Source organism: Cyprinodon tularosa, unplaced genomic scaffold (genome assembly GCF_016077235.1).
Source record: "Cyprinodon tularosa strain WSP-4 unplaced genomic scaffold, ASM1607723v1 ctg1027, whole genome shotgun sequence".
Classification (NCBI taxonomy): Eukaryota; Metazoa; Chordata; class Actinopteri; order Cyprinodontiformes; family Cyprinodontidae; genus Cyprinodon; species Cyprinodon tularosa.
In genome coordinates, this window is record NW_024037813.1 from 216,338 (window position 1) to 227,570 (window position 11,233).

Genomic DNA, 11,233 nt, shown 5'->3' on the forward strand with positions numbered 1-11,233 from the left:
TTCCACTGGAGCCTTTGGAGATGGATGCTGAGTGGAATTGAAAGTGAACTAAAGAATCTAATGCCAGGTTGATTTCCTAAAACACAAACTAAGCATGTGTTGAAACCTCGATACAAAGTCTGGTTCTATGAAGATCCCAAAAAGGATTCAGAAATTCTCTCCATCCAGCCTGTTGGATGAGAGCTGCTTACCAGACGAAGTGGATGGCCTGGTCCCGCGTGTTGAGGACGGCCTGGTTGGGGACGAGGAGGGAAGGCTTCCTGCCATGGACTTTATTCATCATCAGGATGACGTAGAGCAGCCGATAGAAGACTCTCCTTAGGGACTGAGGGACAGACGGTTCATCAGTGGAGCTCTGGGTTTAAAAGTGCTTCATCACAACATTTCAGCAGTTAGAGCTCATTGTAATGAACTCCACAAAGACAAAACATTAATGTTGAAATCCTTGCATTCCATCACTTCAGCTGTCTAAACGAGAACTGTAATGATCGCAGTAACTGACTCCATTCCCAAACCGGTCACTGAACCGGTTTCCCTGACGAGTAGGGATGGGAACCGGTTCCATGTGTTCCAATTCCATGGCACCGTTTGGCAGCTCGCTTCACGGTTCTCTTAACGGTTCCAGGAAAGCACCAAAGCCTAGCGCTAGGCAGCAAAACTTACATCACGTTTCTACCCAAGTTACGTCTAGAAAAGCAAAACAAAAAAAATTGTGTCCCATCGGGTAAAGTGATCGAAAGTTTGGATCTAAAGTGGCAATAACATCTGCAGGAGGAAATACGTCCAACATGCAGAAACACCTGCGCACACAACATGGCATACATTTTAACGAATGTCGTGTTTTTGATGCTTCTGGACAGCAGCTAAAGTTACGACCATCATGGAAAGCAACTCTGGTGGTAGTAGCTAGTTTTATATCACTGGCTGTGCTTAATGTGGCTCCTAGTAAATCATATCCCATTTCTGGAAATAAACCAGTTTCCTACCTCTCTTTGGGGTTATTTAACATGCTACGAAGTTGCTCCGCTGTTCAGGGAGCGAGAGAAAGGTGACGCTTGTTTATTTAAATCAGGGGGAGATGAGGTTATTTCCTGAAATTGTACAGTAATGCTTTATCATTAAACGGATGCCTTCTCCATTAGATTTAGTTGACTGGGACGAGACGAGTAGCCTGGCTGCTCAGGGGCTGGCAGCTCCTGTTCACTGCCCTCTGTTTTCGCCGAGGCAGGCAGAAATAGAATGTCCCAGGCGAAGGTAGACGAATGTCACCGTGCACTTACCAAGTTCATCGTTTCACAGAATTGATAAGGAATCGAATATTTTCACAGAATCAATAAGAGAATTGGAATTGTGAAAATCTTATCAATTTCCAACTCTACTGACGAGTCACTGACTCCATTCCCTAACGAGTCGCTGACTCCATTCTCTAACGAGTCACTGACTCCATTCCCTAATAGGTCCCTGAAGCCCTTTCCTGACTCCATTGTCTTACCAATTTCCATGACGAGTCGCTGACTCCATTCCCTAACGAGTCGCTGACTCCATTCCCTAACGAGTCGCTGACTCCATTCCCTAACGAGTCGCTCACTCCATTCCCTAACGAGTCGCTGACTCCATTCCCTAATCGGTCCCTGAAGCCCTTTCCTGACTCCATTGTCTTACCAATTTCCATGACGAGTCACTGACTCCATTCCCTAACGAGTCACTGACTGCATTCCCAAACAAGTTGTTGACTCCATTCCCTAGTAGGTCCCCGAATCCCTTTCCTGATTCCATTGTCTTACCAATTTCCTTGACGAGTCACTTACTCCTTTCTCTAACGAGACAGACTCCATTCACTAAGGACTCACTGAATCCATTCCCTAATGTGTCCCTGAATCCCTTTTCTAAATTCGTTGCCTTACGAGTTTCCCTGACGAGTCACTGACTTGTTCACTAACTTGACTTGACACTGAATCTCTACTCTGACTAGTTCCCTTAGGTGTTTCCCGGAAGAGTCCCTGACTGCGTTCCCAAACGGGTCCCTGACTGCGCTCCCAAACGGGTCCCTGACTGCGCTCCCAAACGGGTCCCTGACTGCGCTCCCAAACGGGTCCCTGACTGCGCTCCCAAACGGGTCCCTGACTGCGCTCCCAAACGGGTCCCTGACTGCGTTCCCAAACCGGTCCCTGACTGCGCTCCCAAACCGGTCCCTGACTGCGCTCCCAAACCGGTCCCTGACTGCGCTCCCAAACCGGTCCCTGACTGCGCTCCCAAACCGGTCCCTGACTGCGTTCCCTTACGAGTTTCCCCGACGAGTCACTGACTCTGTTCCCAAACGGCTCACTGGCTCCGCTCCCTAACGAGTCCCTGATTACCTTTCCTGACTTAGTTTTCCGTACGAGTCACTGACTCGATTCCCCAATGAGTCACTGAGTCTAAGGTGACTTGTTCAGTGAATCAGACAGGATGGAAAAGAAGAGGTGACCGGTTCTGTTAACAGAAAATCGGTCTGACTTCTGGAGAACCATGTCTCTCTGGTGGACCTTTCATCCATGGTCTTCAGCAATCAATGGGCGAATCATAGACGTTGTCCATGAATACATCTTCACCACACAGAGCATCTGTCCTCCTAACGAGTCCTTTCCCTGACCCTCTCGGTTCTGTATGGTCAACAGATGAACGGCCTATGTAAGGTTTTAGTGAACGTCCACCTCCTGTCTGAGTCCTACTGGTGTTCTGTTTCTGGTCCAGTGGCAGCTTTATAGACATCTCTAAGACCCAGTGACCCGTCCCTGTGAAGTCCTACTTCTTTCTGGTCTCCATGCTTCGGTGAGCAGAGCAGCTTCAAGCCATAGAAGGCCATTTCTGGGATGCTCTTCAGTTCGCTGAGGTCCCTGTGGAGAAACCAGACCAGATCACCTCCAACTCAAAGTCGTTCCTCTTTTATCAGGACAAGGCGATCGGAGAACTCACTGTGGAGGGGAGAAGGTTAGCTCCCCCACGACAGGCTCGAAGGACAGCAGTTTACTGAAGATCTGTAGAGAAGGAGGAGAGACGTTCCTGCTACTGCTACCAGACGGAGGGGACAAAAGGTCCTGCTGGACAGATGGAGCGTGGGGGGGTTTACCTGTGTGCAGTTGCTGGCACTCTGCGTTCGGTCTTTGAGGGGAAACGTCTGCAGCAAGCGGAGAAGACTCTGGACAAGGAGAGCAATGGCATCTCTGATCTTCATCAGGTCCTGGCCAGAGAAATGCTGCTCTTCTTCTTCCTCTTCCTCTTCTAAGTCCATCTAGAATCAGCAGACTCTCAGTTAGACCACTCACCATGCCTTTAAGTCCTTCAGATCAGAATATTGCAGATAAACAGAATAGTTCGATCAGAATCTTTCTGTGAAAGTCAGACCTCAGGAGAAATTCTACAGATTTTACAGAGAATCTAAATGGTCATGGAGCTAAATGGCCATGGAGCTAAATGGACATGGAGCTAAATGGTCATGGAGCTAAATGGTCATGGAGCTAAATGGACATGGAGCTAAAGGGTAATTGAGCTAAATGGTCATGGAGCTAAATGGCCATGGAGCTAAAGGGTCATGGAGCTAAAGGGTCATGGAGCTAAATGGTCATGGAGCTAAATGGACATGGAGCTAAATGGACATGGAGCTAAAGGGTCATGGAGCTAAATGGTCATGGAGCTAAATGGTCATGGAGCTAAATGGTCATGGAGCTAAATGGACATGGAGCTAAAGGGTAATTGAGCTAAATGGTCATGGAGCTAAATGGTCATGGAGCTAAAGGGTCATGGAGCTAAAGGGTCATGGAGCTAAAGGGTCATTGAGCTAAATGGTCATGGACCTAAAAGGACCTGGAGCTAAATGGACATGGAGCTAAAGGGTAATTGAGCTAAATGGTCATGGAGCTAAATGGTCATGGAGCTAAATGGTCATGGAGCTAAATGGTCATTGAGCTAAATGGTCATTGAGCTAAATGGTCATGGAGCTAAATGGACATGAAGCTAAAGGGTCATTGAGCTAAAGGGTCATTGAGCTAAAAGGACATGGAGCTAAATGGACATGGAGCTAAAGGGTCATGGAGCTAAAGGGTCATGGAGCTAAAGGGTCATGGAGCTAAAGGGTCATGGAGCTAAATGGACATGGAGCTAAAGGGTCATGGAGCTAAAGGGTCATGGAGCTAAAGGGTCATGGAGCTAAATGGACATGGAGCTAAAGGGTCATGGAGCTAAATGGTCATGGAGCTAAAGGGTCATGGAGCTAAATGGACATGGAGCTAAAGGGTCATTGAGCTAAAGGGTCATGGAGCTAAAGGGTCATGGTGCTAAATGGACATGGAGCTAAAGGGTCATGGAGCTAAAGGGTCATGGAGCTAAATGGACATGGAGCTAAATGGACATGGAGCTAAATGGACATGGAGCTAAAGGGTCATGGAGCTAAATGGTCATGGAGCTAAATGGTCATGGAGCTAAAGGGTCATGGAGCTAAATGGACATGGAGCTAAAGGGTCATGGAGCTAAAGGGTCATGGAGCTAAAGGGTCATGGAGCTAAAGGGTCATGGAGCTAAAGGGTCATGGAGCTAAATGGACATGGAGCTAAATGGACATGGAGCTAAAGGGTCATGGAGCTAAATGGTCATGGAGCTAAAGGGTCATGGAGCTAAAGGGTCATGGAGCTAAATGGTCATGGAGCTAAATGGACATGGAGCTAAATGGACATGGAGCTAAAGGGTCATGGAGCTAAATGGTCATGGAGCTAAAGGGTCATGGAGCTAAATGGACATGGAGCTAAATGGACATGGAGCTAAATGGACATGGAGCTAAAGGGTCATGGAGCTAAATGGTCATGGAGCTAAATGGTCATGGAGCTAAAGGGTCATGGAGCTAAATGGTCATGGAGCTAAATGGTCATGGAGCTAAATGGTCATGGAGCTAAAGGGTCATGGAGCTAAAGGGTCATGAAGCTAAAGGGTCATGGAGCTAAATGGACCTGGAGCTAAATGGACATGGAGCTAAAGGGTCATGGAGCTAAATGGTCATTGAGCTAAATAATGCACATGTGGCTACATGCACATGGAGCTAAATGGACCTGGAGCTAAATAATGCACATGTGGCTACATGCACATGGAGCTAAATGGACTTGGAGCAGATCAGTGAAAAAAAGGGTGGCCCTTAACGTCTGTATGATAAACTTGACCCCCTGCACCTCCATGGCGTCTCTCCTCTGAGGCTTGGACCTCTTGCCGTCAGCCTGGGAAGCTTTCAGGGCGTCTTTCTTGCGCTTCCTGCCGTGCTCCTGAGGCCAGCAGTGGGACGGCAAGTCAGAACACGTGTCCAACAGAACCTCATGGAACACCTTGTTGGCGATGCTTCCTGAAAGCAGCAAAGAACATGAAGAGAACTGCAGCAAACAAACAGATGGAGCTCTGTAGCTACAGGAAGCTGGAAGCTCCCAGTTCAGCTCACCTGGGACCCCCAGAAGCAGCAGGTAGACAGATGCTGCATAGAGTCCACAGACCCTCTGCTGAACACCCCCCTCTTTGGCCTTTGCCGTCAGAATAAAGTGTGACAGAACCGCCACCAGGGACTTCACAGACACTCCGCTGTCTCCAAGGACCACCCAGACACCCTGCAGAGGAGGATATCAGCAGACTTAGTGCTGCCAGAGGGACAGACGGAGTCTGGACAAAGGGGTCCAACTGACCTGAGACACCCCTTCCTGGCCGGAAGACCGCTGCTGTTCTGCCGCCTGCTCCATCAGGCAGCGGTACAGGGTTCTGAAGGACTTCTCCCCAGCAACTGCCAGCTCATCCTCCATCATGGCGTCCAGTGGTTGCCTCTCGGTGAACTCCAAGTCCCACACGGCGTCCACCCAGTCTGGGGATGATAGCACAGCTGAGGACTGGGATTCTGAGTTAGTCTGCTTCTTGGCAGAGATGGACCGGAACTGGTTTTAAGCCTTGGAACCCGACTATGTGGACCTCATTCTAACCCATCCCTGATTTTTGAGACAGATTCTTTAGGCCGAAATTACTTTGAAACCAAATGTCCCACAAAAAACTAAATAAACATCTTTTTAAAAAGTCCAACAAAATATTATTCATCAGCAGGAAGTCAGATTTCAAACATTTTTGTGGGTGTTTTCCATCCATCCATCCATCCATCCATCCATCCATCCATCCATCCATCCATTTCTGCTTATCTTGGGTCGGGTCGCTGGGATAGCAGCTTCAGTAGGGAGGCCCATATATCCCTCCCCCAGCCACTTTGGCCAGCTCCTCCAGGATATATATATATATATATATATATATATATATATATATATATATATATATATATATATATATATATATATATATATGCAAAATTCTTCATCAACTTTACCGTTGACAGGCTGCAGCCAAATTCCTTGTTTTCCAGCCACTTTTGTTGAAATTTACATTTTCCTATTCTCTAGCTTTTTCTCTTCTTCGAGCCACTTTTCCAAACATACAGCTAGACGATCAACCGGAAACAGTTCCGTGCAAATATATCGCGATATAACATATCTGATTAAATTGTTTTTTTATAAATATATTTTTTTAAATAAAGATTTTTAATGCCACAATAATCATATGTATTGAATCTTAATGCTAATTAAGTCCTAATTTTAAAAAATAATAATTCAATGACCCACGGAAACCCTGTGGACCAGATCACTCGTGGATGTAAATAGACCTGGACCAGATCACACCTGGAACTAAAAGGACCTGGACCAGATCACACCTGGAACTAAAAGGACCTGGACCAGATCACACCTGGAGCTAAACGGACCTGGACCAGATCACACCTGGAGCTAAACGGACCTGGAGCAGATCACACCTGGAACTAAAAGGACCTGGACCAGATCACACCTGGAACTAAAAGGACCTGGACCAGATCACACCTGGAGCTAAACGGACCTGGACCAGATCTCACCTGGAGGTAAAAGAACCTGGACTAGATCACACCTGTAGCTAAATGGACATGGATCTAAATAGACCTGGACCAGATCACACCTGGAGCTAAATGGACCTGGACCAGATCACACCTGGAGCTAAAAGGATCTGGACCAGATCACACCTGGAGCTAAATGGACATGGATCTAAATAGACCTGGACCAGATCACACCTGGAGCTAAACGGACCTGGACCAGATCACACCTGGAGCTAAACGGACCTGGACCAGATCACACCTGGAGCTAAACGGACCTGGACCAGATCACACCTGGAGCTAAACGGACCTGGACCAGATCACACCTGGAGCTAAACGGACCTGGACCAGATCACACCTGGAGCTAAACGGACCTGGACCAGATCACACCTGGAGCTAAACGGACCTGGACCAGATCACACCTGGAGCTAAACGGACCTGGACCAGATCACACCTGGAGCTAAACGGACCTGGACCAGATCACACCTGGAGCTAAACGGACCTGGACCAGACCACACCTGGATCTAAATAGACCTGGACCAGATCACACCTGGAACTAAATGGACCTGGACCAGATCACACCTGGAACTAAATGGACCTGGACCAGACCACACCTGGATCTAAATAGACCTGGACCAGATCACACCTGGAGCTAAATGGACCTGGACCAGACCACACCTGGAACTAAATGGACCTGGACCAGACCACACCTGGATCTAAATGGACCTGGACCAGACCACACCTGGAGCTAAATGGACCTGGACCAGACCACACCTGGAGCTAAATGGACCTGGACCAGACCACACCTGGAGCTAAATGGACCTGGACCAGACCACACCTGGAGCTAAATGGACCTGGACCAGATCACACCTGGAGCTAAATGGACCTGGACCAGACCACACCTGGAGCTAAATAGACCTGGACCAGATCACACCTGGAACTAAATGGACATGGACCAGATCACACCTGGAACTAAATGGACCTGGACCAGACCACACCTGGATCTAAATAGGCCTGGACCAGATCACACCTGGAGCTAAATGGACCGGGACCAGATCACACCTGGAACTAAATGGACCTGGACCAGATCACACCTGGAGCTAAATGGACATGGACCAGATCACACCTGGAACTAAATGGACCTGGACCAGACCACACCTGGATCTAAATAGACCTGGACCAGATCACACCTGGAGCTAAATGGACCGGGACCAGACCACACATGGAACTAAATGGACCTGGACCAGATCACACCTGGAACTAAATGGACCTGGACTAGATCAGACCTGGAACTAAATGGACCTGGACTAGATCAGACCCCAAGTTAAACGGACCGTGCTTCATTGCCTTTCACACCTTCACCATCATCTTCATCAGCCATGTTGCATAAATAAGGGACAGCAGCTGCAGTAACTGAGGAAGCCACTTCATTACAGTAACAAGCTGGTTCCTATAGTTCTCCAATCAGAGGACAGACTGGTGTGACATCATCAACCCAGATATGGAGTAATTCTCTCCAAAAACAGATTTTCTTCAAGCTTTTGAAAACGGTACTAACTGGATATTCGGCTGCTGCTTTAGGAATCCTTACATCAGCTAGGTTTGGGTCAGAACCGTCAACCAGAACCATAACAAAGATGAAATTAGAAATAAGGCAGAAACAACCAGAAGTTCCTGGGATCATTTTTCTCTGCTGACAGGAAACCATAAGACCATTAATTATTGCTCAATTTAAAATTAATCAGCTTCAAACTCTATGACTTCATCTTTTAAATTAGTAAAGTAAATATAATGGAATAAATTCACCTCAAAACGAACTTAACTCTGTCTTTTTATCCATTTCTGAATTTCTTTGTGAATTGAACCTTCTTTTTTTTAGGCACTAACCCGAAGTTCGCTCCTAGCAACCTGTTGCGGGTTATTTGGTTTTACTTTATTTGAAGAAAGAACAATTGCATTCTTCAATCGGTCCACTGAATAATACCTCCATGATAAACTTGCATTAATACCTTCAACATTAAACAGTTAGCAACGATAATAAGACAAAGAAAGCCAAGCTTTGATTGAACAGTCCACTAAATGTTCTGCTCAGCAGGTTCTGATCAGCTGATGTTGGACCCAGATAATCTGAAGGCGAAGCCGCAAAAAGCGGAACCAGGAAGAAAATCCAGCATTTCTTCACCTTCCCCGGATAAAAACACAGAAATGACCCCATCTGTTACCTTGTGGGACTTGGTTCAGGTTGAGGAATTGCAGCGCAGCTATCAGATCCATCTTGTTTGTTTGAAATCTGCCCGCCCGGATGTGAGAATTTGTTCCATATCCGGGTCCTCCTTCTTGCTCAAATTAGCGCCACCTGCTGTTTGGGAGCCTTAGCAATTGAAATAAGATTTTTTTTTTTATTATTATTATTATTATTTTATTGTAAACCATCACATACAGTAGACAAAGTGTCGGTATCAGATGTATATAAACCTGAAAAACCTGGACTAGCCGACCCAGGTTGCTTCCACATTTACAAGACATATTGAACATAAAATAAAAACAAACAAAACACAAACAAGAAGAAAAAAAAAAAAAAAAAACAAGCACACATACATTAGGGGTGTCTCATCAGCTCCAGATTGAGACATTCAAATAAGAGTAGACCCCGCATTGACTGTCGCAGCGCAGAAATTATGGGCGCCATCTTGGAGAGGTCGACCCGCTACCCTAACAAGCTGGTTTACGCAAAACAGAAGACGCCTCAACACTGTGCCGCGTATTACTGTTTGTGCCTTTGTGAAGGTAATTACGTAAGAGGATCAGAGCCACTGGGAAAAGAAAGTTAACTGATTTTTAAATATTATTTCAGTTTAATATGGGGGAAAAAACAGAATTCTGACTTTCCTCGGAATAGGGCTCGGGATCCACGTTGCATTGTGGGACGTCGCGGTCATATTGACGGCTACGCAAACGTAAACATAACTCTGACACAACGTTGTTGTTGAAAGAAGAGACAGAAGTAGAGAGAAAAAAGATGTTAAAATCCCGAAAAGGATCTGGAATTTGCCGGGACACATTAAATAGAGAAGCCAGGGACCGGTATGGTGACAAAATCAGCATTATTAATCATTTGGATCCATTTGAAGTTCCAAACAATGAGTGGAGCACCGATGAGCGAGCGCCTATACTTCAAAACAGTTCAGAAGCTACAAGTCCTTGGAGTCTCATGTGCAGTTCATGAATGGATGGGTTCAGGAGCTGCAGATCATAAAGCCAGCAAACAGTGGGAACACAGTAATCCGTACGAAGGTAAGCTGTGATCAGACGGGCCCTGGAACCTGCTAGTTTAGCAACTGCTAACCGCTAGTGCTAACAACCACTCACGCATGTAATGTACTTTTAACTAGCTGCTATGTGTTTCAAAGGTGTAGTTAGTAACGTTAACGGCCAACCCTCCGGGTTTCTCACGTATTTGAGCATTTTCCCGCTGCCGTTTTTATTATTTTCCCATAAAAGATCCCAACTTTGAAGGAAAGAAACAAAGTAGGCTATAAAATAAAACCGTGCATCTTTAACTTACCAGAATGAAAATGCAGGGAACACACTCTCAATGACATTGGAATACTGTGGAAAGTTATGTTCGGTCGTCTTACAGCCGCGATCCAAGCTAGCCGACGACTCTTTATCTCTGACGCTTGGTCTCCATGGTTACGCGTCCATTCAGGAAAGCGGTGGAAAGTTAACCCATTTTCTATGTTTCCATGGCGATCATGCATTGAGCTGTTACAGCCCACAATACAGCAACGGTTTACCATGGTTGAAATCAAGTTAAGGTGAAATTAATCAAATTAAAACACGGCTGAGAGGGAGTACAGTACCCGGTAGTCATAGGCAGTAGTCTGAGCTGCTGTAAAAGACGCATTCAACATGGCGGCGACGCGAAGTGCCTACGTCACGACGACCAAGCCCTATTCTGAGAAAAAATTAGAGCAACTTTGGTCAAACAACTGTGGACTTTAAAAACTGTTTAAAAATAACAGACATACATCGAATCAGAATATTCTATTACTCTTAACCCCACTGAGAACATCTAAATAATCTGAACTATTTGTTTGTTTTCAGCAAATAAAAACCAACAGTGTGAAAATGAGTTCAATATTCAGAAAGTTGAAGTTGATTAAAATTGATTATGTTCCTGCTCAACAAATAGGCTCTATGCACAGCTTCTTCTTCTTCTTCTTATGGGATTTTATGGCGGTTGGCAGACTTGTGAATTGTGCATTACCGCCACCAACTGATATGGAGTAA

At 46.1% G+C, this 11,233-nt stretch overlaps 1 protein-coding gene across 2 annotated transcripts in view; it reads right to left on the reverse strand.

Annotated features, from left to right (window-relative positions):
• Window positions 1-9,270, reverse strand: part of ncapd3 (non-SMC condensin II complex, subunit D3) — a 30,130-nt gene extending 20,860 nt beyond the window's left edge. Inside the window, exons 1-8 of one of the 2 annotated variants that reach the window (XM_038280470.1) lie at window positions 9,163-9,270; window positions 5,694-5,866; window positions 5,456-5,618; window positions 5,196-5,362; window positions 3,110-3,271; window positions 2,956-3,017; window positions 2,789-2,876; window positions 192-325 (exon numbers count right to left, since the gene is read on the reverse strand). In XM_038280470.1, the coding sequence (XP_038136398.1) occupies window positions 192-325; window positions 2,789-2,876; window positions 2,956-3,017; window positions 3,110-3,271; window positions 5,196-5,362; window positions 5,456-5,618; window positions 5,694-5,866; window positions 9,163-9,214 (1,001 nt within the window). In that variant the 5' untranslated portion in view covers window positions 9,215-9,270. The remainder of the gene's footprint in view (window positions 1-191; window positions 326-2,788; window positions 2,877-2,955; window positions 3,018-3,109; window positions 3,272-5,195; window positions 5,363-5,455; window positions 5,619-5,693; window positions 5,867-9,162) is intronic. The other variant, XM_038280478.1, reaches the window with a different exon arrangement.
• Between the last annotated feature and the right edge of the window lie 1,963 nt (window positions 9,271-11,233).